Source organism: Vicugna pacos, chromosome 10 (assembly GCF_048564905.1).
Source record: "Vicugna pacos chromosome 10, VicPac4, whole genome shotgun sequence".
NCBI classification, from domain to species: domain Eukaryota; kingdom Metazoa; phylum Chordata; class Mammalia; order Artiodactyla; family Camelidae; genus Vicugna; species Vicugna pacos.
Window position 1 is genome coordinate 66,193,733 of NC_132996.1, and position 27,539 is coordinate 66,221,271.

At 57.8% G+C, this 27,539-nt stretch overlaps 2 protein-coding genes across 5 annotated transcripts in view; one reads left to right on the top strand and one right to left on the bottom strand.

Moving 5' to 3' along the window:
* FADS2 (fatty acid desaturase 2) overlaps positions 1–8,552 on the top strand; it is a 30,637-nt gene extending 22,085 nt beyond the window's left edge. The window contains exons 7-12 of the mRNA XM_031690761.2: positions 246–322; positions 5,093–5,190; positions 5,430–5,526; positions 5,797–5,876; positions 6,319–6,444; positions 6,814–8,552. Of these exons, the coding sequence (XP_031546621.2) occupies positions 246–322; positions 5,093–5,190; positions 5,430–5,526; positions 5,797–5,876; positions 6,319–6,444; positions 6,814–6,865 (530 nt within the window). The 3' untranslated portion in view covers positions 6,866–8,552. The remainder of the gene's footprint in view (positions 1–245; positions 323–5,092; positions 5,191–5,429; positions 5,527–5,796; positions 5,877–6,318; positions 6,445–6,813) is intronic.
* Positions 8,553–12,243: 3,691 nt separating this feature from the next.
* FADS3 (fatty acid desaturase 3) lies at positions 12,244–27,140 on the bottom strand. 4 transcript variants are annotated; one of them, XM_072970081.1, is made up of 12 exons: positions 26,732–27,140; positions 17,916–18,026; positions 17,237–17,434; positions 16,693–16,794; positions 16,447–16,569; positions 16,122–16,182; positions 15,493–15,569; positions 14,897–15,111; positions 14,427–14,523; positions 14,213–14,292; positions 13,908–14,033; positions 12,244–12,567 (listed from the first exon to the last, which is right to left on the bottom strand). In XM_072970081.1, exons 1-12 carry the CDS (start codon positions 26,936–26,938, stop codon positions 12,516–12,518), a joined length of 1,449 nt encoding a protein of 482 aa, XP_072826182.1. In that variant the 5' UTR covers positions 26,939–27,140; the 3' UTR covers positions 12,244–12,515. The 4 variants fall into 4 exon arrangements, with proteins under 4 accessions (XP_072826182.1, XP_072826183.1, XP_006214930.1 ...); XM_072970082.1 differs by having other exon boundaries at positions 14,897–14,994; positions 17,321–17,434; positions 26,732–27,138; XM_006214868.4 differs by having other exon boundaries at positions 14,897–14,994; positions 26,732–27,138.
* Positions 27,141–27,539: the final 399 nt, after the last annotated feature.

Below are 27,539 nucleotides of genomic sequence, written 5' to 3' on the forward strand. Positions count from 1 at the left end.
TGTGATACAGAAGGGACCCAGAGGCGCAGGCACCTGCCCAGGGTCCCACACTCCCTGATCCTGGGCAGGGTGCCAGTGGGTGCTGTCTGCTCCCAGCCCCGTCCCGGGCCCCGAGGCCCAGCTGCCTCTGCCCATGAATTGCAGAGCTGGTGCCATGTTCAGTGTTCTGCCCCTGGCTCCTCCCTGTCACCTAACCCTGACAGTGGGACAGGCCACTCTAAGCACCTCTGTTCTCTCTCCTGCAGTTGGGCCGCCCCTGCTCATCCCCATATACTTCCAGTACCAGATCATCATGTCCATGATTGTTCACAAAAACTGGGTGGTGAGTCCAGGGGGCCCAGGAGTGGGGGGAGGAGGGTGACTGGGGCGGGTGGGGCCTGCGGGGCCCCAGGTGTCTCCTTCTGGGATGGCTGCTTTCAGTCTCAGGAAGGGACTTGCTCTGAGGCTACCAGGACCCAGCAAGGCCATAGCACCCCAACCCTAACACAGGGCATCCACTGAGAAGGCCACTGCCTTGGCAAGGCCCCCTCAGAAATTCCTGAAGGCGATATGATGAGAGCTGAGTGCAGAGGCCACCCATCTAAGGCTCTGCTTCTGCCTCCAAGACCTGCTGAACAGATTCTGGGTGGCACATGGAGAGGAGCCAGGCACTGGGTGAGACGACAGGCGTGTTAGTTTACTAAGGCTGCAGAAGGAAGGGCCACTAAGTGAGGGGCACGTCTGTTAAACAACAGAATTGTATTGGCTCAGTTGTGGAGGCTAGAGGCCGGGACAGAGGTGTCTGCAGAGTTGGTCATTCTGACAGCTATGAGGAGGGGTCCGGCCCAGGCCTCTCTCCTTGGCTTGTGGGTGGACACTCCATCGTATTCTCTGCGTTTCCCCTGTCCATCATCTTCCCTCTGCATTTCTGTGTCTTTGTCCAGACTTCCCCCTTTGTATAAGGACACTAGTCGTGGTGGATCAGGGCCTGTCCTAATGAGCTCATTTAACCAATTACATGGGCACTGACCTGAGTAAGGTCATGCTGTGAGGTCCTGGGGACTAAGACTTCAACGTACACGTATTTAGGGGACATGGTCCAGCGCATAACACCAGGCTTGGCGGAATCCCTGGATTCTACCCCTAGAGAGAGCAAGGGCCCCTGGAGACGGCCCTGCAGCAAGGGGCACAGGCTTTATGTAGGTGTGCAGGCCTGATTCTGCAGAGAGGACAGTGCGCCCACAGTGGACACCCTAGGTGGGACAGTCACCCTGAGCAGAGCCTGCTTTTGTCAGAGCGGGGTTCACTGGGACAGGAACAGGACCCCTGCCCTTGGGACCAAGTGGATAGTCACTTAGCTGGTCTTTTTTTTTTTTTTAAACCCAGTTTCATAAATGAGGATATTGAGACTTGGAGAGTTGCAGATTTGCCCGAGCTGACAAGGGCCTCCCAGTGCCGCAGCCTTGGCGCTTCTCCCACACCCCAGCCTCTGCTCTGTAATAACAGGACCTCATGTTTGTAAAACAGTTTAAGGGCTTCCAAGTACTTTGTTTTACATTCTTTCCTTGGCTTTATGGGCAAAGGTGCCGACTAATTATGTTAAGAGGGCCAAGCCTGGGGCTCAGGTGCAGGAGGGGTGTTTGGAGAGGAGGTGTGACTCTGAACTCTCTGCCAAGCCCTGTGCCAGTAAAACCTGTAAGGTATACTTTTTAATTAGTACTGTGTTCCAGGAACAGTTACATCGTTTAACCACTGTTGCCTACGTTATATTGTTTAACCAACCCTGTTTTGGTAGATATGGGCCGGAGGGAAGGAGTTTCTGGATCAGTTAAGTGGTGGGAATTTGAACCCTAATTTCCTACCCCTGTGGTATTTCCACCAGGGATCACCTGGGCCCTAGAAGGGGTCACAGCTGAAAAGGATCATGGTGCTGCTCTTGGGGGCACATTCATCTGTTTTTCTGGCAGGTGACTCCTGACATGAATTTTTAATCCTTCAAAAAACTATGTATCCGAACGGGGCGGACAGCAGAGCCAGGGAAATTTGATCAGGGCCCTCAGGACAGGGCTCTCGTGCCAGGGAATAAGGTTCAAGCTTGGGCTCCTTCTGCAAAACATTGGCTGATTGCAACCAGGCCTGGCACCAGACCCAGCACTCCCCTCGGGCTGGCATGGGGCAGAGGCATCCCTGTGTTGTGGTTTTCTGATTTACGGTAGCAGTGAGCTTCAGGGCCACGTGCAGCTGTGACATGGGGCGGTGTTCCTCAACAGGGGCGATTCTTTTGGGCCACTTTGCAATATCTGGAGACATTTTTGATGGTCACAGCTCAGGGCAGGGATGGAGAGCTACTGGCGTCTAGTGGACATCTAGCCAGGGAGGCAGCTAAACATCCCACTGTGTGCAGGACAGCCCCCCACCAACTGAGCATTGTCCAGACCCACATGCCAACCATCAGCTTCCTGGAGGCCTGCTGTATCTGACACCACTAACTGCTCCTTTTTGAAATTCTCCCTGTCAGCTTCCAAGTCCCACCTCTGCTGGTTCTCCTCCATCTGTTTCCCTGTACCTCCTTCATCTCGTACCCCCTGAAGCCAGTGGTCCTGGGGTCACATAATCACTCTGCACAAAAACAAGTAAGCATAACTCCTGTTAATACACATGAACCAGGAGGAGGTACAGCTCAGTGGTAGAGCATATACTTGGCACGCACAAGGTCCTGGGTTCAATCCCATCCAGTACCTCCATCAACAACAAAAAAAAATATATTCTTAAAATTACATATGTACCTACTACTGCACTACATGCACACAAAAAAGGAATTTAAATGAATGTGATGAAAAGTAGGAGCAGAACTTAAAATACTTGCTTCCTCCACCCCCTTAAAGATCACCTCGGCCCCAAGGTCTTGCCCTCCACCCACTACCGGCCCTTCAGGTTCCCCTCCCCACCAGCTCCCCTGACCCCTTTTCCTCAGCACAAGACACTGACACCAGGGACCAGCCTAGATTCCTCATGACCAAGCAGTCGCCAGATGGAGCTGCCCCTGCTTCCTAAATAGTTCTGGAATCTGTTACCCCCTCATCAATGCTGTGGGTCCTGGTTTGGGCGTCCATCATCGTTTCATCCCCGAGCTACTGACAGGACATAATCTCCTCACTTCCACTTGGCTGCGATTGATTTTATGATCCAAATGGGACCATGTTCTCTCCATGGGTCTTCACTGCAACCGAGGCAGAGATCAGTCTCCCCAGACGGACATGACCTCAACCTCTCACCGAGGGCAGGTGGCCAAGGCCCTACCTTCTTGGGCTGGAGTATATGGAGCATATAAAATGTATTAAACACAGCCCCTGCCCAATCGCCTCTCTGGGCTTTCATTTGTATTGTCGCCATTCTGCAAACATCCATCCTACTGTTTTTCACTTGGCTCACCTCTGGTGTATCCTGGCCCACCTCAAGCACCACCTCCTGATGGAGACCTTTCCTAAGCCAGGATTGTGCTGGGAGCTCACGCCATGCTCCCATCACCCCTTAATAATGTGTCCCCTTCTGTATGACATTGGAGGGATCTCTGTATAAGTCTGTCCTTCTAGATGAGGGGCTTCTGAGGGGCTTCATTTTGCCCCCAGCACCTAACTCAGCCCCTGACACAGAGAAGGCATTCACTGAATTTTTGTGGAGCCTAACTGGACAGAGCTCGTTTGAAAGTTGAGTTTGCCGAGCAGATAAGGGGAGAAAGAGCCTCCAAGCGGATACAGCCCAGGCGCCGCAGCCTGGCCCGGCCAGGCAGCACAGAGTTTTGAAGACTGGCTGGTTGCAGATGAGGCCATGTCATGGGCAGGCACGTAAAGGTCCTGTAGGTCCTACCCAGGGGCTGATTTTTATCCTTTGTCCCTCAGTGGAGAAGAAGGCCAGTGATGGCTTTGAGGGTGGCAATAATGTGATCCAGTTTGCATGTCAGGAAGATCTCTGGTGGCACGGTAGTTCAGGGACCAGACTGGAGTTGTTAGAGCTCATACTTGCGGGCTGTGCTTACCGTTGTAACAACTTCAAGCCACGTAGAACCTCAGGGGAATGTTCTTTCCCCACTGTGCGGACGGAGGAGCAGACACAGCTCAGATTACTGACAACTACACAGAGTCGGGGTGAAGCTGTAATTAACCCTGGCAGCCTGACTTGGAGCCTGTGCTCTGATCACTACCCAGCCGAGTCTGTGGGGAGGAGAAGTGGTCAGGGAGAGGAAACAGTCAGTGCAAAGGCCCTGAGGTGGGAACAGGCTGGGGCAGTGTGGCTAAGGAGAAAGTGGTTCCCAGTCCCCGTGAGCTATTCTGGGTGGGGTGGGAGGGCTTTGCAGGGGAAGATAGTCTGCTTGGAGCTAAGATGGTCACTGTAGAGACCAGTGGGAGGCTACTGCTGTGTTCAGCAGAAGCACATGGCCTTGAGGGGCAGTTAGGAGGTTGGGTGCTTGCCAACAAGGCTATGATGGAGGGCAGAGCAGCAGAGGCAGCCAGGGGACGTGCTTGCCCAGGAAGGGAGGGCAGAGTAGAAGAGGGGACAAGAGGAGAATCAGGTCTGGGAAGAAGGCCAGTAGTGTCAGAGGTTGCTGGGAGGCCCTAGAGGTAGGCGACGTCTGGCGTCCCCGGCCTTTATCATTCTGGCGTGAGTGGCCAGGAGGAGGTCTAGATGCTGCTGTGCGGTTGCGAGCATGCAGATGTCAGCGGCTTTGTGCAGATGGTAAATCCACCTTTAGAATCTCTGGGACCACGAAAGGGCTGCTGACCCCCGGCCCTTCCCCGTGGCTGCCCCTTGGCTCGCATCTGCTGGGCCCCATCCCTTTTTGTTTCCCTAAAACACAGAGCATACAGCATCCTTTGGTCTGCTGAAACACTCAGCATTTCCCTAGACGTAGAGAGTGTTGGAGTGTTGCGCACACTGCGCTGGCAGGTGTCGCGGCCTCAGTGGGCCTGGTGCCCAGCTCCCTAAAGGCCCACTGGGGTTTCTTGGCCACCTTTGCCTAGCGATGAGTGTGAGGCCCTGTGTACACATCTGTGGTCAGGATGCCATGCCAGGGAGAGTGGGGCACTCCCACATCTAACCGTGTTTCTCTCCACAGGACTTGGCCTTGGCCGTCAGCTACTATGCCCGTTTCTTCATCAGTTACATCCCTTTCTATGGTTTCCTGGGAGCCATCCTTTTCCTCAGCTTCATCAGGTGCCTGAGCTTTGCTGGTTAATAATTGTTGGTCCCTCAAGCGCTGGCGTTGATGGGGGCTTTGATGTGAGGGCCTGCGAGGAAAGGCTCAGAAGTCCCCAGTTCCTGCCCCAGCGCCTCATCAGGGGCTGCACTCACCCCCCACACCTGCCCTGGGCTGCTTCGGGTTCGGAGGGAGGCTCTGTTCCCACAAGGTGCCTGGGCCCCATGAAGACTGAGCCAGCCGTGCTCACTTCCAGGTTCTTGGAGAGCCACTGGTTTGTATGGGTCACGCAGATGAGCCACATCGCCATGGATATTGACAACGAGGCCTATCGTGACTGGTTCAGCAGCCAGGTGAGGGTGGCCAGAGAGCTGGCCACGGGGCCCTGCAGAGCCTGGAACGAGATCCATGTCCTTGGCCTTCAGAAACTTGGCTGCCCGGTGGACCCAGCATCGTGCTGGGAGGCACAGGGCTGGGCAAGAAAGGGTGGCAGGAACCTTTGGGAGCGACTAGTGGGGAATCTGGGCAGGGCAGTGAGACCCGGGTAAGGCTGGGTCTTGTGGGAAGGAGACGGGCCCTTCGTGCTTTTGCTCCTGCCCACCCACCCCCCTCCCCTACCACAGCTGTTGGCCACCTGCAACGTGGAGCAGTCCTTCTTCAACGACTGGTTCAGCGGGCACCTCAACTTCCAGATCGAGCACCAGTGAGTGCAGGCGTGGGGGGTGTTGTGGGGGGCAGAGGGCCCCAGACCCACCTGGGCAGAGGTGGGCAGACGGGGGCTGCCTCTCTTCCCCTGTGAGGTCTCCCACTGGCCCTTGAACATGTTTCTGCGGCCAGCCCTGCTGAGGCCGGGAGAGGGGCTCGCGTGCCTTGTGCCATGTGGTCACAGTACTGACCACCCCCTCACGTGTGGCCTGGCATCTCCCTTGATTGTGTGAACCTAGCAGGTCGGGGTGATCAGTCCCTTTATTGACAGGGAGCCCAGCCCTCCGCCTTCTACATGCTAGTCCCATGTGCCTACCCCCAACCAGTGGGCACATGGGGAGAGGGGGATGGACAGGGCTCCCGGGCCTGGCTGGCCTCTGTGTAGGCCAGGGGAGGAGGTAGGCACTTCCTTACACCAGGGACCCCCACGCTCTCCCCAGCCTCTTCCCCACCATGCCCCGGCACAACTTGCACAAGGTCGCCCCGCTGGTGAGGTCCTTGTGCACCAAACATGGCATCGAGTACCAGGAGAAGCCGCTGCTGCAGGCCCTGCAGGACATCATCAGGTAAGGGGGCCCTTGGGTGCCAGGGCCCCTTGAGGTCCCTGGAGCACAGGGAGGGGACTGAGACGCACGTTTCTGGGACCATCCCTGCTGGAGACCATGGCGACAAGAGAGGTCCAGCCACCTCTGGCATTGGTGTCCCCACCAGGGTCCGCCCTCACTGTCAGTTGCCTGACCTCTCTCTGGGTTGGATGAGGACCTTCCCATGGTCCTTCCACACGGGGTCCCCCGGGGAGCCCTGAGCTAGCACCCTTGCAGGTTGAGAGCTGACAGGAGGCACCCACACTCCCAACCCCCCATTTCCCAGGGATCCCTAGGCCTTGGCCTCTTGTGTCCTGGTCCCTGACTGTCCCTCCCCCTCTTTCTTCCCAGGTCGCTGAAGAAGTCTGGGCAGCTGTGGCTGGACGCCTATCTCCACAAATGAAGCTGCAGCCCTCAGGGCACCCATGGGGAAGGGGGAGCTTGTGGGGGTGATGGTCAAAGGGAAGTGTGGGATTTTATTCTGAGGGGTATGGTGAAGCTGTGGGATATGCTGGCTTGCAGACTCTGATTTTGGTCTTTCCTGTTTTGCTGTCTGGTTTCACTGCCTTCACCCTTCTCATGGGGCCTGTGCTGTCAGCCCGGCTCTCCCCAGCCAGGAGCGGAGAGCCAGGTGGCTCCAACCCGGCCTTCGCCCTTGGCCCCTAAACATCTGCCAGACCAGAGATGCACCAGTGCTGCCTGTGACCCCCTCTTGCGGCCTGGCCTCCAGGCTTCACCCCACCCTCTTTTCTTCCTCAGATGCTCTTGCAGTCCAAGGGGCTGGGTCCTAGCCAGTAGGATGGCTCCCTGGCCCTGCAGGCCCGGCTCTGCCCTCTGCCAGCTGCCCACCGCTTGCCCTTACATGGGGCGGCGCACTTTGCGCCTGAGGGCTTCTTCCCACTGCCGAGATCAGTACTCGGGGCATCCCTGCAGGCCCCACTTTTTCTTCAGATGTTGGGGCCCTGGCCCTGACTCCAGGCTCCCTTTGCCTGCAGCACAGCCAGCTTAGGCTTCAGGGACCAGGGAAATGTCCTCCTGGGCCCACTGGAGCCCTCTGACCCAGGACTCCAGGACAGTTCCATCCCATCTCCAGAGCCTGTGACCTTGGGTCCCAGGGAGCAGGGCCACAGATGGGCTCAGGAGAAGCAGCAGCCAGGTTGTAGGCTCAGCCCTGTTCCCTATCCCTGTTCAGATGTGTGTCCTGGTTGGGAGGCCTAAGATTCCAAAGCAATGAGACCTTTCCCCACAAATGTTCCGCTACCTGCCAGGCAGTGCCAGCCAGAACCTGGTCATTTGGGCCCTATAGGCCGCAAGAGGGCGCTGGAGCGGGGGGTGCTCATCACAGCCCCTCCTCGGGTTGGGGCTGCCAGCGTGGACGTGCTCTTTCATGGTCTTCCACGTTCTTGTGTCTTTTCCTGGTTTTTCTAAGCTTTTGCTACAGATACATTCTGATGGGGGTGGTGGGACTGGGCCTTGTGACAATCTGCCTTTGTCTACCTGCCCCTCAAAGCCTCCCCAGGCCCTGCAGTGGGCTGAGCTGGGCTCACTCACCGGGGCCATGGTGGCCCTGACTGTCAGGAGGGCCATGGGGCACAGAGGGAAGGAGTCGTAGAGAAGGTGACCCTGAGGATCCAGGAGCTTGGGAGGGGACCTAATGAGGACCAAGTGGGACAAGGAGGGGTCAGGGCTGGAGGCCAGGCAGCTGAGGGGACAGGAAAGTGAGAGGGGAGGGTGCGGAGCCTGGCGCCACTGGGAAGACCCAGCGCTGCTGCATTTGGAAATTAACCCACTAACCAGTATGTAGTCTCGGGGGTGGGACAGGACAGGAACCAGTTCGGAGTGGGGACTTTCAGGGTTGGGTGTCTGTTCCCCCAGCTCCAGCCAGCTAGGAGGGACCAACCCTCCTGTGACAGACCTTCGAGTTGCTGTTGCAACATGGACGCGCCTGAGGCCCTCCGGCTGAGAACTGGCTGGCCCAAAGGGCCACTGTCCCTCCCCAGAGGCGGAATGGATCCATAGGGAACTGATCTTAATTTTTATCATGTTGCTTCCCCTACCTACATTTTTGGAAATAAAAGAAGTTAATTTTAGTCTCAGTTCCTTGATTAGCGCCAGCCTGATGCCAGGCTGGGTGTTGATGGAGGAAGGGGCCTGGGCACCAGGGAGGGCGCCACTGTTTCCCCCTCCCCTACCCTCCTGCTCAGAAGAGAATTTCCTTTATTCTTCCTTGAAGTGCACTCCAGGCCAAGAATTTTAGGCAAGTGACCCAAATAAATGGCCCTGCTTTCTCTTCCTGGGGACTCTCCACAGCTCCCGAAAACCCACCGCCACTGGAGCCACGTGGGGCTTTCTGGAAGGTCTCTGGAGGGCAAGGGGCTGGTACACGCCACCTTGTGGACATCCTCGTTCTCCATCCCTCTCATCTTCATTCTGGGACCAGCTGTAGGCACATGTGGGCTCAGGTCGACTGGCCTCTGCTGGACTCCCCTGGTTAGTGCACCGAGTGCTAGGGACAGAGAGCCCCAGAAGGGGCTGAGGAAAGCTTTAGAGACCAGTCTGTCTTCTGGCCCCTGTGCCCATGCAGTGGCACATTTGGTGCCCACAACTGGGCCTGTGCCATCCCAGCCTAGTATTACGGGTGTAGGCCATGGTATGGAGGCGGGTCCTAGGGCTGTCTGACACCCAAGCCTGGGGAGAGGCCAAAGGAATGTGCCACTTAGCCTCTTGGTGGCCCCTACAGTGCTCTCTGACCACCCACCTCTGGACTGGCTCAGCTGGCAGGTCAAGCTGGGCGTGCCAGGGAAGGGCCAGGAGGTTCAGGGGGGCCAGCACCTCAGGGGCCCCCCCACCTGGTTTTGCATCTTCCAGCAGGGCTGGAGAGGGCACCAGAGTAGGTAGGCCCTTGTCCCCTCTCTTTCTCTGCCTGTGACCTCAGGATAGTCAGCAAGGACAGCCAGCTGATCTGGGTAGGGTGTGTTTGATGCCCCCCAGGGGCACAGGGACTCTGGAGTAGGACCCAGGGTTCCAGAAGCCCCGAACCAGGAGGTAGAGACAACCCCTGGCTCACTGAGTGGCCTTGGGTGAGTCCTATGCCCTCCCCAGCCCTCTTAGGCTGTAGTCTCATTTATACAATGAAGGGACTGGGCGATAGGGCTCTAAGGATGCTGTGAGCCCTTGGCCTTGCCCCGATGCCCATTAGAGGCCTTTGAGCCTGGAAGATCTTGTGGAACATACCTTCCCTCCCTCTTACCTGTGCCTGTGTTCTGCCTCCTACCTGGGCTGGGCCTGGCACTCTGACTCCCAGGATGGTACAGTACAGCCACAGACACACACACACGCAGGCACCTGTGCATGCACACCCCTGCACCTTTGCCATCTGTAAGTCTAGGGTTTGTCACCAGTGACAACCAGGATCTTGAGTCTGGCGGGGGGTGGAGGGGAGAGAGGTGAGGAAGACTCTGCTGCGGCCATGAGGGCACCAGGTAAATCTTGACCCAGGTCAATGGGCACCTGGATCTTCTGTATCTTCTTCCTCCAAATCCCTGCCTTGTCCTGAGGTCTTACCCTTGGGGCAAGAAGCTGGGGACACCCATACCTGCTCCCTGCCCATTGCCCCTCTTGTCCCCATACCCCGCTGAGGCTCTTGCCCCAAAAGCAGAATCATGAGTTTTGATCCCCATCCTCTGCCAAAGTTGTGACATCCTAACATGCAAGGCCCCAAGGGATCACAGGACCAAAGCTCCATTCACAGCGGAGGCTGAGGCCAGTGGAAAAGGACACTGGCGAGCATCAGGGTCCCTGCTCCTCACCACCCTGCACTCTGCCTGGCCATCTCCTTCACCCCCGACAAGGGAAGAGCTGTTTCCCAGACCAAGGACTCCTCCCACCCTATCAAGTCAAAGGTCAGACTGGCTGGAGTGGGTGGAGCGGGTCAAGTGGGTTGAGATATGCAGGGAGTTAGCCCCTGTGGAGGGGATAAGGGCTCGCCCATAGTGAGGTGGCTACCCTGATAAAAGGGTATCAGCTTTGTGGGTGGCATGTGCATGTGCGGGGTGCCAGGCCCAGAGGAGGGGCTGGCAGAGGAGCCTGGACTGTGTGTGGACCTGGAGCCCTAGACGTGGTCACTGGCCCGGCAAGTTCTCAGGTTCTGAGTGGCACTGCAGGCGCAGCATTCCCGCTGGGTGGGGACGGCCGTCCTGGGATCCAGGGTGTTGATGTTTCCCTGATAGGGCATCTGAACCACCGTAGGAAAGGCATGAGGGGACTGTCTGCCCAGGGGGATTGCCATCCCAGGGTACACAAGGTGCCAGGAGTCAGCAGGTGGCCGCAGGAAAGGAGACTCACAAAGAGAACAGCCATTGCAGAGGCCCTGAAGCTGGGACTTGCTCTGGATCTAAGTTTGCTTTCAAGGCTGGAAGTACCTTCCAAGGACGAAACAGGCTTGGAGGCAGCCAAGTGCTCGTCCCAGTTGAGAGCAGGTGGTGGCCCCAGGACGGCGGACTAATGCATAACATTTTAAAGTAAATGTTTGAGGCCTGTTGCTGGAGGCCCTAAGCAAAAAGCCTTCCACACAGCATCCCTTTTATCTTCAGTCACCCTAGGAAGGCGTATTATCAATCAGAGAGGTTGTACAACTTCCCCAAGGTCACACAGCCTTGAGTCCAGGCAGAGGCAGGGCGCTCCCCCTGGCTGTCTGATTCCAGAGAAGAGGGGGTAGGAGCTGCGTGGAGTGGGTCAGGGTGGGGCTGGGTGGTCCCCGGAAAGATCAGATAAGAAATGCAGTATCTGCACCCCTTCCACCTCCTGCAGGGAGCCCAGTCCAGGACCATGGGCGCCCTGACAAAGCGTGGGGGACAATCCTGCAGCTGATGGGGAAGCTTGGGCTCTCACTCCAGAAGGTCCTTCAGAGAAATCCTAGCTCAGCATTTCAATTTTTTTTTTTAAGCTGCTGACATTTCTTCAAATGGAAGCTTCCACTCACCTTGGAGCAGCTGAAGTGTGTGGGTACTGGGAGCGGAGGGGTCCAGGAGCCCAGCTCTCCCTCCCCACCTTCAGGAAGCTCTAAGGGGCAACTCAAAGCCCTCCCCAGAAGTGTCCACATGCCATAGGCCCAGGCCAGCCACACTCATTTTCCAAGATGAGGAGCCCAAGCCTTAGCAAAGGAAAGTATCTTGTTTTCAGATCCCAGGGACAGAAACAGCCACTTCTAAGGGGTCCAACTTGACTCCTTCTCTGCAGCAACTGCGGGCAAGCAACTGGCCCAAGACAGGCATGGAGGAAATCTGGTGTCACCTCCTGCAGGCCACTGAGCACAGCCAGGCTGGGTCCCTACCAGTGTGATGCCAAAGTGTGGTACTGAGATCAGCAGGGGGCCCACTGCCTGTGGGCCCTCTGAGCCCCTCAACATGGAGGCTGCAGGAAGCCAGTACAGATCCAAGACATAGGGGCTTCTCCTCCAGTACACCTGGGGCACCTGCAACCACGGCCCTCAGCCCTGGCCCTCGCCGGCTGACAACCCCTGTCCCACTGTGGAGTAAAGTGAGGGGAGCCCAGTGTGACCGGCCACAGTTGCTGGTGAATAGGTGAAGAAAGGAAGAGACCAGGGCCTCAGGGCATCCAAGCCTGGAGCAGAGGCCAGCTCCCCCGCCCAGAAGAGGGGAACTCAGAAAGCCACTCCCCACCCTCCCACCCCATCTGATGGCCCAAGGGCCTCAGCTCCTCTCGGGGAGTCTCGGGCAGACTCCAGCTCCAAAAATCATGCAAATTCAATACTCCACTCCATAATATATCTGGGTTTGTTTTTATAGAAAAATAACAGCTTTCCCTAAATTTTTCTCTAGGAAAACATGCCATGCTCACCATGTGACTTTATATACCACCCCTCTAGCCCTGGTCCTGTTGGGCCTAGGGCCAGGGCCGCAGGGCTGTGGAGCAGACTGGGGAGGAGCCCAGGAGGATGGGTAGGGGCCGCAGGCTGAGGCAAGGCAGGGCTGGGGACTGCTGTCGAGCCCACCTAGGCAGTTTAGTGGCTGCTGGGGCCCTGGGTGCTGCCTTCACTGGTGGAGGTAGGCTTCCAGCCAGATGTCGCCAGACTTCTTCAGGGACCTGGGAGGCAGGGGTGGGAGAGTCGATTGCAAGATACTAACCCCCTCCCTCCAAAGTGATGAGTGTGAGTAGAGATGTCCGAGTTCCCTGTGAGTCCCCTTCCCCTGGGGCAGGCAGCTGGGTGGGGCTGGAGGGGAGGGTTTGGAGAGGAGGCTACACTCATTAAATGGAGTGGGATCTAGACCTTGGGTCAGGGGAGAGGCATAGCTAAGGCCAAATCCAGGCAGTAGCCAGGGCGGCCATCTCTCCTTCACCCAGCTCTCTCTGTTGCCTCCTCTGCTGGGCCCTGTGACCCAGAGATTTGTAAGGCATGGAATCTGCCCACCAGGAGGCTCACATCAGGCAGAGAAACCAGCAATAACAAGAATTTGCTGGAAAACCCCATGTTCTAAAGGGGCCATGCCAAGTGGCAAGGGGTCCAAGGACTGCACTGGGAAAGGCCGTGAAGGAGAAGCAGGAGTTCAAATACCAGTATAGAATGAAGGGAATCCAAATAAAGGGAACTGCATGTGCTAAGGCACAGAGGTGGAAGAGCTTTGGCTGGGAACCTGGCCTCTGTCCCTCACTGTCAAGGCTACCACTGGGACCAAGCCCCACCACTCCTTATCTGGACAGCTACAGGAAACCTCGCTCTGCTCTTTCGGCCCCATCAGTGCACTCCCACAGTCAGAGCATCTTTCCAAAATCTAAGTTCTGTGTGTTGCTCCTCCGCTCAGTGGTTCTCCCACACACCAGCATGCTCCTGCCTCAGGTCCTTTGCACAGCTGTTCCCTTGCCCCAGATGATCTTCTTTCAGATGTCTCCGTGGCCAGCCCTCTCTCCTCCTCCCTGTCTCTGCTCACATGCTGCCTTCTCAATACCACCCATCCTGCTACCCCACTAAAAACTGCAACCCAGCCTGGCACTCACCATCCCCTCTCCTGCCCCACCCTCAGGTTTTGTGGTTTTGTGTTGTTTTTGCCAAAGCACTTCTCTCCTTCTCTCATTTTCTGAAATTTACTTATTTTAACTGCTTGTTTTGTTTCCCCTTCTAGGACGTCAACCCCAGGAAGGCAGGGATCTCGGCCTGTTTTGCTCACTGATGTGTTCGTAGCACACCTAGGACGGGGCCTGGGCCCACGGCAGGGGCTCCCTACATCCTGGCTGTGTGAATAAATGCTGGGAAGGGAGGGAAGGCCCAGGCTGAGAACAGAAAGACTGATCCGAAAGGCCTTAAGTACCAGCTCTTAGAAAGTGACCCGTGTGGGCTCAGAGAGCCAGGTGGGAGCTCAGGATGAGGCTGACCAGGCAGAAGGTGGGCAGGGACCCTGGGGAAGCCCCTGTGAGCAGAGGGCCCTTACCTGATGATGTCCACCAGGGCGGTGAGGAAGGGCTTCACCTCGTAGCTGAGGCCGTGCTTGGTGCACAGAGCCTTGACCAGTGGGGCCACCCTGTGATAGTTGTGCCTCGGCATTGTGGGGAAGAGGCTGCGAGGGCAGAACGTGTGCTGGCACCCCCGCCCATCCGGCATCCCCCACTGCGATCTGGGCCCTGCTCACCACCTCCCTCAGGCCCTCCAGGAAGTTCAGGGCTCACGGGGGGAAGACCGGGCAGAGGGGCTCAGGCCTCACTCCCACCCCCGTGGGCCCCCAGGGCCTGTACTCACTGGTGCTCGATCTGGAAGTTGAGGTGTCCGCTGAACCAGTCAATGAAGAGTGAGTGCTCCACGTTGCAGGTGGCCGCCAGCTGCCAGGAGTGGGCGGGGCACAGGTGAGGGAGGCTGGCACGGAGTCCTGCTCCTGCGGCAGCCCCTGACCCTGGCAGCCCCATCGGGGCCCCTGTCCCTCCCAGCTGGGGCCCCAGCCCCACCCCCAGCTCACCTGAGAGCTGGCCCAGTCCCGGTGCTTCTCGTGGCCGATCTCCTTGGGGATGTGGTTCATCTGTGTGATCCACACGAACCAGTGGCTCTCCAGGACCCTGCGAGGGGAGGCTCAGGCACTGCCCCGTGTCCAGCTCACCACTTGGACCTGGGCCTCAGCTTCCTCATCTGTACAATGGGATTGCAGCAGCCCCTTCCCGCTGGTGTTTCAATCGAGCACCAGTGAGCGCAGGCCCATTGCTGGGCTGAGCCCAGAGCAGCCCTGCTTGTGAGGGTGGACACCCACAGGGCCACTTGTGAGCTAGGCCACTTTCCCTAGACCTGCCTCCCCCGGGATCCCGCCACTCAACCATCCAGGGAGACAGAACTGTTGTCCCCATCCTGTAGACAGGAACATGGAGGGCTGAGGTCAGGGTCCCTACTGCCTGTGGGTGAGCTCCTCATTCCCTGCCGTGCTGGCATTGGCCATACCTGACAGCCACGAAGAGGAGCAGCGCCCCAGGAACACCGTAGAAGGGGATGTAAGACAGGAAGAAGCGAGCGTAGAAGCTGGCCGCCCAGAGCAAGTCCTGCAGAGGAGGGTGGAGGAGGGCAGAGGACTCGAGGTAGCCAGGAGGGGGAACCAGGGTCATCCAGCCTTCTGCTTGATGTGCCTCGGGTGGACATGTCCTCACTCCACTCTGGGCCTGGTTTTCTCAGCCGGGTAAGGGTACAGAGTCCTTGCCAGCCTCATGGGGCTGACCACGGAGGTGAAGGGGCCAGGAAGGGGTGTGAGATGGGGGAACCCCTGCCTGGGACCAAACGCCTGGGAGGGATGCCTGGGATCCTGACCCCCAGGGAGGACACCCCATCATGAGATCCACACCCTGCCTGGTGCACATACTTACTCTCCCCTTTCAAACACACACACACCCACTCCCCCTGTGCGCCTGCACACACATGTACCACCCTGTCACCTGTACACAATCACACCTGTTTGCACTGGTGGACAAGGGCTGCCCTCTGTTGCCCCACCTCCTGCCACCACAGTCACATGCCCAGGGGACCTGGGGAGGGCCCCCACTCACCGTCCACCGCATGTACATCAGCACATACGCCAGATTTTCCACTTCAAAGTTCACCAGAACGAGCAGCGGTGGGCCAACTGCAAGGAGAGGCATAAGGAGGCTCAGGAACAGGGCTGGGGCACTGAGCAGGCTGGGCGGGGTGGGGGGCAGTGGGGCTCTGCTATTCCAGGAACGCCAGTGGGACTTAGTGCTGGTCTCATCTGGCTGGGGAGACCCCGCATCACCCACAAGGTCTGGTCCACACTCAGTCTGTCAGCGACTGAGCCTCGCCCCAGCGCCTCCTGTGTCTGTTTAGCCCCGGCCAGCTTACATGTCCCCATCCTTGTTGGCCCAACAATTGCCCTAGGACTCTGGGTCACCCTGAAGTGAGGGCATGAAGGAGCTCCGAAAGCCCTGGGCAAGGCTGTGGCTGTCTCTGGCCAGAAGGCATCCCGGGTGGACAAACGGCTGGGGCAGAGGCCTGGCGATGGGAGTGGGCACGGGCTGCGGGCGGGGCAACCAGAGACAGGCTGGGAGAGGCCTGGAGGTGCCGGCTTCTGTCCAGTATCGGTGGACGTGGTGTGGATGGCGCCGGCCCGGGCGTGGTCCCCACCCCGGCCCTGCCCCTGGGAGGACGAGCGGACACTCACTCAGGAAGAAGTACAGGTGCTGGCAGTTGTAGGGTAGGTATCTGCGCTTCTTCTTGCCATACTGTGGAGACAGGCGGCCGCTGGGGAGGGCAGCTGGCCAGGCCCTCCTCGTCCCCAGCAGGGTTGGGGGCTGGCGGGGGCTGAGGGCCAAGCTGGATTCTAGATTCTAGCAACTGGGCCCACCGTCCCCGGCAGGCTGGGAGGTGGGGAGGGGGTGCTCCTGGGGCAGGGGCTCCGCCTGGAGCTAGAGCAGGTGGCGTGGTCAGGGACTAGTTCCCCTCAGCTGCAGGTCCAGCCCTAGTGTGTCCCCGTCCTCCCCACGCACCTCGATGGACAACTCCCCCAGCAGGAAGACAGGCGCCACGGTCACATCTGGGTCCTTGTAGAAGATGTTGGGCTTGGCGTGGTGCCGGAAGTGGCGGAAGTTCCACCAGTGTGCAGAGAAGCCCTGCAGGGGAGGGGGGCCCTCAGGGGTGGCGCCGGGCCGTGGCCACCACTCCATGCCGGCCCACCTGGGCGGACCCGGCGAAATCCCCCAAGCTCAGGCCCTGGCTGCCTACCCCGTCCTCACCTTCAGCTGCCCCATCACAAACTGCTGGGCCACATGGTTCCACTGGGACTTCCTGAAGACAGACATGTGGCCCAGGTCGTGCTGCAGATACCAGCTCTGGGCCTGGGGAGAGGCAGGGTCAGGAGCTGGGGCAGGGAGCCATGTGGGGCTCAGCCCTGGAGCCCCAGCAAGCCCTCCCTGCTCCCAGGGCACACGCATAGCCAGCACGTCAGTCTAGACCCTTGTGGGCCGGCTTCCTTTTTTAAGAGACAAGGACAACTGAGTTTGGGAGGTTGAGGGGCTGCAAGTCTGTCGTGGAACTGTGGACACCAGCCTTCTGGCTCCCGGGCCTGGGCTCCCTCTGAGTTTATTAAGTAAGGCGCTTCCTCAGTTCATTTAAAATGCAGCTCGACCCACAGATACACGGCTTATGGGACTCTGGCTGGTCATTTGTTCATTCATTCATTCATTCATTCATTAAGCAAATATGTCCTGAGTGTCTGTGTGTACCAGGCCCCATTTCTGTTGGTCCGTTTAGGTGGCTGCAAGACAGTGCGGGGGTCACCTGGGAGATGACCAGGATGAGGGCAGCGATGGTGCTAGGCACCCAGCCGGGGCCAAGGAGGTAGATGGTGAGCCAGGCGAGCACCTCCATGGCCAGGATGTGGCCCAGCAGGAGAGCGAAGAAGGCGGGCTTGGCCTCAAACATCTTCATGTCCTTGACAGCCTGGCGCAGGGCTCGGAAGTCCTCGACAAGCTGGGCCTGCCAGGGCAGAGTGGCCAGTTAGCTGAGGAAGCCAGAGAGGCCCCAGTCATCCCCAGAAGCCTCCCACAGCCACTCCTCCCCAGGGCCAAGCTCAAGGCCTCTGGCAGAAGGGGATGGAGGGATGAGAGCATCCAGCCTGGGGTGTGAGCTGGGTCGCTGGCTATCAGTGAAGGCTCCCCCAACAAAAGGTGTGGGGTGTGTGAGAAGTAGGGAAACCCTTAGAGCTCAGCTCATCAAAATTCTCATTGTAGATGGGGACTCAGGGTCCAGAGCAGGAGAGGGGCTTGCCTGGGGTCCCCTAGCAAGTGCTGATACAGGTGTCCCTACAGCTCTGCCCTCAACATCTGCCCAGGAGGGGATGGCAAACCCAGCCTCGGTCCTGGGCCCCTGGGGATGATTCGGATGGAGCTGCTACTGGCAATGCCCCCCACCCCTCCAGTCCCCACTGGGGGCTTAGCCAGAATATGGCCCTGCTCACATTCTGGGGTCCGTCCTGGCTGGGCTCCTCCGGGGCCAGCTCTCCAATCAGCAGGGGCTGCAGAAACTTGCGCACGAAACTGAGGTCCTGGTGAAAGGCGTGGAAGGCGTCCTGAAGGAGAGTAGACAGTCAGGTGGACAGACAGACAGACAGCTGGAATAGCACCCAGAGGCAGGCAGAGACAAGGTAGGATTGTTGATGGAAGGGCAGACAGACAGGCAGTCAGCTGGCTGTTCAGCAGTCACAGAAACAGGCCCACACGGGTCAGCCTTGCCCTTGAGTTTCTCCCTGGTCCTCCCCAGCCCCAGGGTGCCCCACCAGACACCCCTCAATTGCCAGGCTCTGGCTGTTTCACCCCGCCATGGTGCCCTTCTCCAAACCTGGTTGGGTGTGTGACAATCTGGATTTATAGAAAGTTATCCCTGGAAGACTCCGATTCCTTTCATCAAAGGATTGGGCTTTTCCAAAAAGATCTCTGGAAAGCTTTCTCGAAATCATATGCTTTTCTAGTGGGTCACAAACACAGATGTACCCAGCTTGCACAAACACAACTAGCAGGTAAAGTGTAAGTGGGGAAACTTGTAATTGAGGACCACAGGGCCACTGGGAGAACAAAAATCAGTCGGGGGCCACACAGCGTGAATTCTTGGGGGGTTTGCAAGGAAGATGCTCAAATAGTTAAACTCATTTGATATTATAAACGGGAGTGGAAAATAGAAGTTTTTTAAAAAGTAAAGTAAACAAACAATCTAACATTCCTGTGATTCTCTGTAAATAGGTGGGGGTGGGGTGAGAAAGGGTGAGAGGAAGAGCGAGACCCCCCTGGGAAAGATAAAGGGCTGGAGGCTGGAGGGTATAGCTCAAGTGGTAGAGTGTATGCTAAGCATGCCTGAGGTCCTGGGTTCAATCCCCAGTACCTCCTCTAAAAATAAATAAATAAACCTAATTACCACCACCCCCCAAAAAAAAACTAAAAAAAGGGCTGGAGAAAGGGACCAGTCAGGAAGTGACCCCCCTCCCCCTTCCCCCTCCTCCACTGGGCAGCTCTGCAGTGTGAGTAAACTTGAACTTCACACCTGGACCTCACTCAGTCTTCCTGATCTAGCCCTGGTGTCACTGGCTCAGGCTTGTTCCCAGCTCTTCTGCTGATTTTTTTTTAATGGAAGTATAGTTGATTTACAATGTTGTATTCATTTCTGGCGAGCAGCACAGTGATTCAGTTACACATTCGGTTTTCATTGGAGGTCGCTACAAGCCACTGAATTCAGTTCCCTGTGCCATACAGAGCTATACGCCTTGTTGCTCTACTCTGTACACAGCAGTTTGTCTCTGCCGATCCCAAACTCCCAATTCAGAGGCTCTCTCTGAGGGAAGGTGACTGCTGGCTGCTAGAGGGAACACCTTTGTGTTTCCTACTGTCCTCTCTCTAATGAACCTACCAGCTTTTGGTGGGAGTTAAAACAGCTGTGACAGCCAACAGCCGGGTCCCTGGACTTACTGCTGCACATTCCACACTGACCCAGGACGGAAACACCTTAGGCCCCTCCCGTCCGCACTTAGAGGCCGCATCTGCAGGGTTCCCCAAGAGGTCCCCTTTCCTATTGCCTGTGATCTTACTGGCCCAGGGCAATCTGAGGACCTGGGGGCTCAGAGGGTGCAGCTTCTGGAATAACCTAGGCCTTTGGGAAGGCTGACTTGGGGTCCCTCCTTGGAGCTCATGACAGGGGAGGGGGCTGTAATAGGTACAGATCTCATCCTTTCCAGGGAACAGCCTTGAAGGAGGGGCAGCACCCCTGGGAGAGAGGGGTGGTGGGGAGGCTGGCCCCACAGGAAGCTGCCCAGGGCCCAGGGACGGGGGGCGGGGTGCCGGGGGTGGGTGACATTCCCAGAGGGGCTAAGAAGGAAGACTGCTCTTGGGGTCAGCTGACCTTGCTGATTGTGACCTTGAGCAAGCCCATTCTCCTGCCTGGAATTAGGCAAGTCCAGGGTAAGTCAAAGGGGCAAGACCCCAGGGCCTTTCTGGCTCTGGTGTAGAGCATTAACTTTTTTCTTTTCAATTATAGTCAAACATACATAAAATTTACCATTTTAACCATTTTTAAGTGTGCAGTTCAGTGGTATCAAGTGTAGTCACATTGTTGGGCAACCATCGCCACCACTCATCTCCAAAACATCTTCATCTCTGTAGCTGGAACTCTGCCCCTACGAAACACTGCTCGCTCCCCACGTCCACCTCCCCCCCGCCTCTGGCACCCACCGCTCTGCCTTCTGTCTCTGTGAATTGACTACTCTAAGGACCTCACAGAAGAAGATTCATAGAATATTTGTCCTTTTGTGACTGACTTGTCACTTAGCACAATGTCTTCAAGGTCCATCCATGTGTAGCATGTGTCACAATTTCCTTCCTTTTTAAGGCTGAACGAGCAATGAGCATTGACTCTGATTCTCTCTCATTTCCTTTGAAACCCTCCCTGACCCCGGTGGCACATGGAGACCACATATGCACAGAGGTGCACAAGCACGCTCAGAGTGTGACACCAGAGGCACACACATGTCACAGAAATGCTGTGCCTTAAGCATGTGCCTTCACACATGCAGCCACGGCCACCAGCCTGTCTCAGCACCAGGGCTCAGACACACAGACACATTCAGGAACACACACACAGGCAGAGCCATGCGAACACCCAGACTTAGCCACAAACTCACAGAACTGATGTGTGTCCTGAGGCTGCAGCCCCAGGACTTCCTCCCTCTCAGGCCTCCTCTCTCTCCTCCCCGAGTGGACCCCAGGTGCTCCAGGGCCGTGCCCTTGAGCTAAGAGTCTGTGGGAACAGGTCCACCTCATTGATGCCTTTCCCTTGGTCCTGATGCACCAAAGACAGGCCTAGAGATGCCCTGAGGGAAAGGACAGAGCCAGGCCTGCCTGAGGGACCTCCAGCCAGGTCTGTCCCTTGCAGTGATGTGGGGTGGTGAGAGCCCCCTCAGTGCCGAGTGGGGACATCTCAGAGCTCAAGAACAAGTCTCCAGCTACAGGGAGGGGATGGACAGGGCTGCAGCTCCTTGGAAAGCAGCTCAGCCTTGTGGGGCTGTGGGCTGCGCTGAGCCTATATGTCTTGTGCTCTGAGTCCCAACAAGGTGGGTCCCTGGCCTCAGACCAGAACCTCAGCAAACAAGTTTTTTCTGAAACCTTGGCTGGGGCCATGTGGCCCAGTCCTCTTTGGGCCTCTGCTTAAGGATTCAGGAGCTGGGCGGAAGACTCAGAGAGCTTGAGCCACTTACCTAAGGTCACACAGCTCCATTTGATGGAGGCTGGACCAGAACTTGGTCTGACTGTAAAACTGTGCTTGTGGCCACTTAGCTGTAGCCCCAGGGTAGCCACTCCTGGTCAGAGGGGAGGCAGTGAGTCTCCGAGGTGGGTGGGTGAGGGGGTCCTCATCATGAGGCTGGTCACCATCCTGAATAGCCAAGGACCTGGCTGTTCTGAGATTGGGCTGTGGGGGGCAGGAGGGTGGTCCTGGTGTTTCAGGGGCTTCACTGACCAAATTTCACAGTACTGTGGGAGGCCCCGCCCTCTCCTATCCCTGGCGCACCTGGAAACATCCTCTCAGGGGCATGAGTCTGACTCCTGTGACCCTCCCCAACCTAATGAGTGGAAGGTGGTCTTCGGGGCTTCTCTCTAGGTCTTGGAAACTGCGGGGACAGGGACAGGCCATGTTCACAGCGGAGTCTGCAGAGCTCTGCACAGAGCAGGAGCTGGACGAAAGGTGAGAACCAGCGGACAGGAGTCAAGCCTCCACAGCCCACGAGCCAGGGGTCTGACCCATCCTCCCGGTGAGGAAACAGAGGCTCAGAGTGGTGGGGACAGCTGCCCAGGGCAGAGTCTGCAGTGGCGGAGCTGGGATTCAAACCCAGGTCTAACTTCTGCGATGTCCCTGCCCTCTCAGGGTACAGCCACCACCCTTCCTGGCCTCAGTCCCTGGAAGCCTCGGAGTGGCTCCTGCCCTGTCCCCTAGACCCGCCGTGAGCTCCGTGCAGCAGCTGGTGAAGGGCAGCCATGGAGGGGCACTCGGGAGCCAGCCTGCCGGGGATGGAACCTGAGCCACCACTTAGGAGTGGAGGCGCAGAGCCGCAGACAAGGTCACACTCCCTCTGTATTCTGCATTTCCTCCTCAGTAAGTCAGGAACCACAAATGCTCATCTCATGTGGCTTCTTAGAGTACTGAGGCAGTGCAGGGAGAGCACTTAGAAGGGCCTGGCGTCCAGCGAGCTCCAGCTGAGCTCCAGTCTCCTCCCTGTGGTCTCCCATGCCCTCCTCCTGGGTCCAGCCGGAGATTCGGGCCACAGGCGAGAGGCAGGAGGGTGGAGGTGGACCCTGCCAGTCAAGGCCTGACTGGCCTGAGGCTGAGAAGCAGGAGGGGCTGATAGCCTCCTTCCACCCCAGGGATAAGGTAGGGGTGGGGACCATTTCTGGTCACTCTCCGGAAGAATCTGGAATGTTCCAGATCAGGAAGGGGGTGGAGTAGGGAGGGAATGGAGCAGGGCTGCTGGGGGCTCAGGGAGTCTGGGTCTGCTCCTTAAGCCTCGGCTGGGGAGGAGGTAGTTGGTTGTGGAGATGGGGATGGGGGGCTATATGCCTCGAAGGACACACCCAGGAACTGGTCCCTTTCTCCCTCTGCCCGGGGGGAAGATAACACAGGATCTCAAGCCCAGCAGTCAGATGCTCCTTCCTGTGCTCTCCCGGCCACTCCCCACAGGGCCAATGAGGAGGTACTACCATGTCCCCATTTTATAGGTGAGGAAACTGAGGCACAAAGAGGCCAAAGGGCACACAGCTCTGAACAGAAACATGCAACTCCTGCCCGTGCAGCAGAGCCCAGCTCAAAGACAGATGTCCCTGAGAAGCTGCCCCCCCACTCCCCCAGCACCCCTGGTGATGGGTGTGGGGGTGGAGGGGATCCTCCTTCAAGCACCTTGGCCTCACAGGTGTCACTGACCCAGCAATGATGGCCCAAAGCAGCCAGGCCTTTTGGCCCTGGGTCCTCTCCACCACTGAGCTCTGGCTCTGTCCCGCTGTCTCATGAGAAACCCACGCAGCTTGCACGCCCTGGGGTGGGGAATGCAGGAGGCTGCCAGGGTGCTTAGGCTACCTGCATATGTCTGCTCCCAGAGTTCTACATAGTCCTGATGCCTCCGCTCAGGCACTGCACCCCTCAACCCTGCGTGAAGTATTGAGTGGGTAGGGACATTACAGAAGTGTCTCCTATGAAGCTCAGAGAGGTCACTCTTCATGGGGAGCAGCCATCAGGCAGCCCTCAGGGCAGCCAACATGGTGGGTGGAAGCAGTGTGGGCACCGGAGCCAGGCTGTCTACATTCATGGCCAGGCCCCGCACTGCGGCCCCACCCTCACTCCAGAGCCTAGAATCTGCCCAGTCCTGCTCCTCCCTAACTCTCACCAGATAGAACCCCCACCCTCTAAGCCCAAGGACAAAGGCCCTGCTCTTTGAAGGTTCCAAGAAGGTCCCTTTAAATCACCCATATTCAGCCTCAGTCTCAGCATCGGCAAAATGGGCTCACATTAGGACTGCCTCTTGAGGTTGTTGTCTGAAGACCACATGAGCTAAATCTTAATGGTTCCCACTAGGGCACCTGTGCTCACAGCATAATGTGCCCCATCCTGGACACACCTGCACTTCAGGACCCAGGTGAACAGCCACCTCTTCCAAGTGGCCTGCCCTGGGGAGGGCAAGTCCCCATCATCTCTTAGCCTCCCAACAACCCTTCTCCTCAGAGGCTCTGCCTTCCCCCTCATTTGGGAATCCTTTTAAATAGATTTGGGATCCTTTTAAATAGATTCCCCTGGCTTCCCTGCTCTGCCCTCCACGCTCTCCTTAGAATAAAACCAAAGTCCTGCTTCCCCTGCTACCTCTGGGCCTCACTGCCTGCCCTTCTCACTGCCCTACCCCAGCCACACTGACAGCTTTGCTGTTTTTTTGAATGCACGGAGTTCAGTCCCACCTCTGAGCCTTTGCCCCAGCTGGTGCCTCTGCCAGGGAACTCCCTCCTCACAGATTTTTCATTCACAGCTATATCGTCAGAGGTCAGAACAGAGTTTGGCACATAGGATATGCTCATTGGATATCTGCTGATGCATTTGATGATTCAATAATTGAAGAATGAATGAATGAAATAAACAGCTCAGTGGCAGTGGAGCAGGAGGTTCAGAGCTTGGGTTGTGGATTAAAATCCCAGACCTAGCACTTAATTTCAGTGACTTTGCCTCTCTGAGTCTCAGTTTTCTCATCTGTAAAATGGAAATAACAATACCAAGCACCTGTCCCTTGTTTCTTGAAGAGTAAAAGGCAGTATCTATAAATCAAGCAGTGAATTCGGAGCCTGGCACACAGTAGGTGCTCGGCGCACAGCCATGGTGCACCCGTGACCAGCAGCGGCTGAGCCTCACCCCTCCCTGGCTGGCTTCACTAGTCGCAGGCCATCTATGACTCTTAGACAAACCTGGCCCAAGGCCCAGAGCACTCTCCCCAGGGTACCCGGCTTTGTATCCCAGGATGGCCACAAGCTGATTTCATGGTACAGGAACTCTGGGAATTTCCTGGCAGGAAGGCTTCCATCGCCTAAACATGAGAACAGCTGATGGGCGGCAGGGGCTAGTAAGGGGTGGCTGCAGGAATACAGCCCTGGCCAGACGGCTGTCCCCCACCTGTGCTCCAGGGCCAGGGATGAGGCGCCTGCAGTCTGGGCTGGACCACACAGGGCACTGGGCTGATCCAATCCCTGCTCTGCCCTGTGGGCCCCCATGGACAAAGACTGGCATCCCCCAACCCCAGCTTCCTCAAAGCCCCTTTGGCCTGAACAGACCAGGTATTTCTGGCAACTCCAGTGTTTGGGGCCTTGGGGAAGCTAAGAGATGGTTTAGCACAACTCTTTCCTGCTACAGACGTGAATAAACCAGATAAGGTCACTCAGCAAAGGAATGGCTATGCCATGGCTGTCCACTGCACTCTGCGGTCTGCAGAGCACTCACACTTATCAGCCGGCAACATACAGTGACCTGGAACAACTACATGGCAGCTCTGGGGCCACAGAGCTGCGAAGGCACAGTCCTGCCCTTAGCCAGCTCACTGTCTCAGCTGTTCCCACTCTACAAGTGAGGAAACTGAGGCTTCAAAGAGTGACATGCCTGGTTCAAGGTCATTCAGAGCCTCCAGTGGCAGAGCCAGGACCTTGCCCCAGGGAACAGACAGGGTGTCTTAATGGAAATGGGAAAACAGACCTTACTGATGATGAATCAATGAGAAAACTGGCATGTGGAGGTCTCGGGGTTGAGAGCTAAAGGTACGACGAGGTTTCCACACATAAGGACCCCCAGCACAGGCCCAGGCACCAAGCAGGAAATAGCGATGAACATCCTCCATGGTCTTCCTCTCACCAGCCTCCATCCTGTCCTTCAGGTCAGAGGTTGAAAAAGGCCAGAGCAGTCACCCCTGGGATCCTGGAGGGGTGGCCAGGACTCAGCCCGGCTGAAGGGGAGGGGCTCTGACACCTTACATCCCCCCACACGCCGGCAGCAATGCACACGCGTGTAACTACACACAAAAACATGTCCAGCGCTCACGCACGTGTGGGCCTGGACACACTCACGCACTCACTGGCCCACAGTCAGCTTCAACTCCGTGGCCACCGCCTGGCCCCTCAGCACCTCGCACAAGGCTTTCTGTCAGTTTCTAGAATTTTAGGAGGTTTCTGATCCTAACCTCTCACCTTCCTGGGGTGAGGGAAAATGAGGAAGAGAGACTTTTTCCCCTAAAGAGTCTCGTGAAGTTCGCCCAACCCATGGGAGAAGGCAGCAGGCAGGGAGCAGAGAGTCCCAGCAACAGGGACACTGACCCCTTCAGGGATCAGACATAATCTCTTTTCTTATCTAAAGTTTGCCCGTTAGGGATTCCTCTCCTGGAATCTCAAAGACCTTCCTGATACCCAGTGTGACCAACCCAGAATTCTGAATGGTCAAGGACAGAGTATCATGGCCCCAAGTCCTATTGCCCAGATGGGGGACTGTGGGAAAGGGGCTGGTAGGAGTCTTGTCTTGATAGTTGCTCTGCCAAATGGTCCCACTGGACAGACCACTTTCCTCCTTAACCAAGACATGTCTAGACATGGCTGGAAAGGGGAAGTTGGGGTCTACAGAAGCCAGCCTGTTCCTGGGGTGACTATGGTTCGCGATGAGGCCCTTCCCAGCCTGGCTGGCAAAATTCTCCCACATGCAGCTGCCAGCCCAGGAGAGGTGAGTCACTGCCCCTCAGCGCCATTTACAGCAGCTCTTGGGAAAGCCACAGACCTCCAGGCCCTGCCCAAGCTTTGCTGCCCAGCCTCCAGCCTCTGATGGCACCTCCTTGCCAGCCTGTGGGGAGCCCGCCCTACCGCTGGCATCCAGCAAGCACCCAGCACGAGGAATCGGGTCTGGGAGACCCAGAACTGAGAGGAGGAACCTCCGAGCATCAGGGAGGGCTCTCATCTAGGGCAAGTGCTTGCTGCCATGACACACCCACCTCTGAGAGCCCCTTCCCCCCCGCACGGATCTGTTCCAGCCCAGCCCTGGTCCATGGCCTGGTCTGCGGGTCCTCACGCCAGGACGTCGCCTCTTAACTCCACATCAAGCCCCGGCTAGTCCATCCCAACTCTGGGTCCCTAGCCGGGAGGTCAAAGGTCACAGAGTAGGTAGGATGCTACGGCCCGGCGGGTGGGGCAGGCCCTAGCGAGCGCCACGCTCCACCCTGCCAGCTGTGGGCGACCTTACCGTGGCGTCCTCAGCGCCGTGGTGGCCGATGAGGCGGCTGCCCCCGGGGTGCCGCTGTGCCCAGCGGCTGATGTCGTAGACGCGACGCTCGATGACCAGCCACTTGTCGCCCGGCAGGTTGTGCGGGCGGATCTGCTCCCAGCGGAAGGTGGGCAGAGGCGCCCTCGGCTGCGCGGGTCCCCGGCCGGGCTCCCCGACGCCACCCATGACTGCGTGCAAAAGTCCTAGCGAACCCGGGACCTCGCTGAGGCCACAGCGAGACTCTGAAGGGAGCGTTCCCGGGGACTTCCTCCGCCGCCACTCGCTGCTCCGCGGCCCCGCCCAGCCGCTGCGGCCGCCGTACGAGCGTGCGCCTGCCCGGCTCTCCGCGGGCAACTTTTCCCTTATAATCGCGCTGACAGCGCTCGCCTCGCCCCCTCCCCGCGCCTCAGCCCCCTCCCGCCGCTGTCCCCGCGCCCGCCCCAATCCCGGCGCAGCGCCTCGGCCCCCATTGGCTGCACCGCGCTCCGGCGGGGCTGGCGGGGCGGGCGGCGTCGAGGCTGGGGCGCCCCGCCCTCAAGACTCCTAGGCCACCACAGCCTGGCCTGCTAGGAGCACTGTCAGCACCCGCCGTCCCCCTCTCCCCGCCACCACCCCGCCCTGGCTCGCGTCTCGGTGGGGCGGGGCAGGAGCCGGGGTCTGCCGCGCCCTCGGGGGCGGGGCCCAGTCGGCTCCGGGTGGGACCCCCAGAACAACCGAGTCTGCGAATAATGGGCTTCCGGCCCCGCCTCCTAGAACGTTAAATCCTGAGCACACAGAGGTGGGGACA

Bases quoted from the DNA above. Each gene is read 5' to 3' on its own strand.
- FADS3 (XM_072970081.1), bottom strand. From the start codon at position 26,938: ATGGGTGGCGTCGGGGAGCCCGGCCGGGGACCCGCGCAGCCGAGGGCG. The intron at 18,027-26,731 runs GTAAGGTCGCCC...ACTCTCCTTCAG, and splicing joins ACGGCGCTGAGGACGCCACG to GACGCCTTCCACGCCTTTCA. The intron at 16,795-17,236 runs GTGACCCCCGCA...GCCTCTCCCCAG, and splicing joins TCATCCTGGTCATCTCCCAG to GCCCAGAGCTGGTATCTGCA.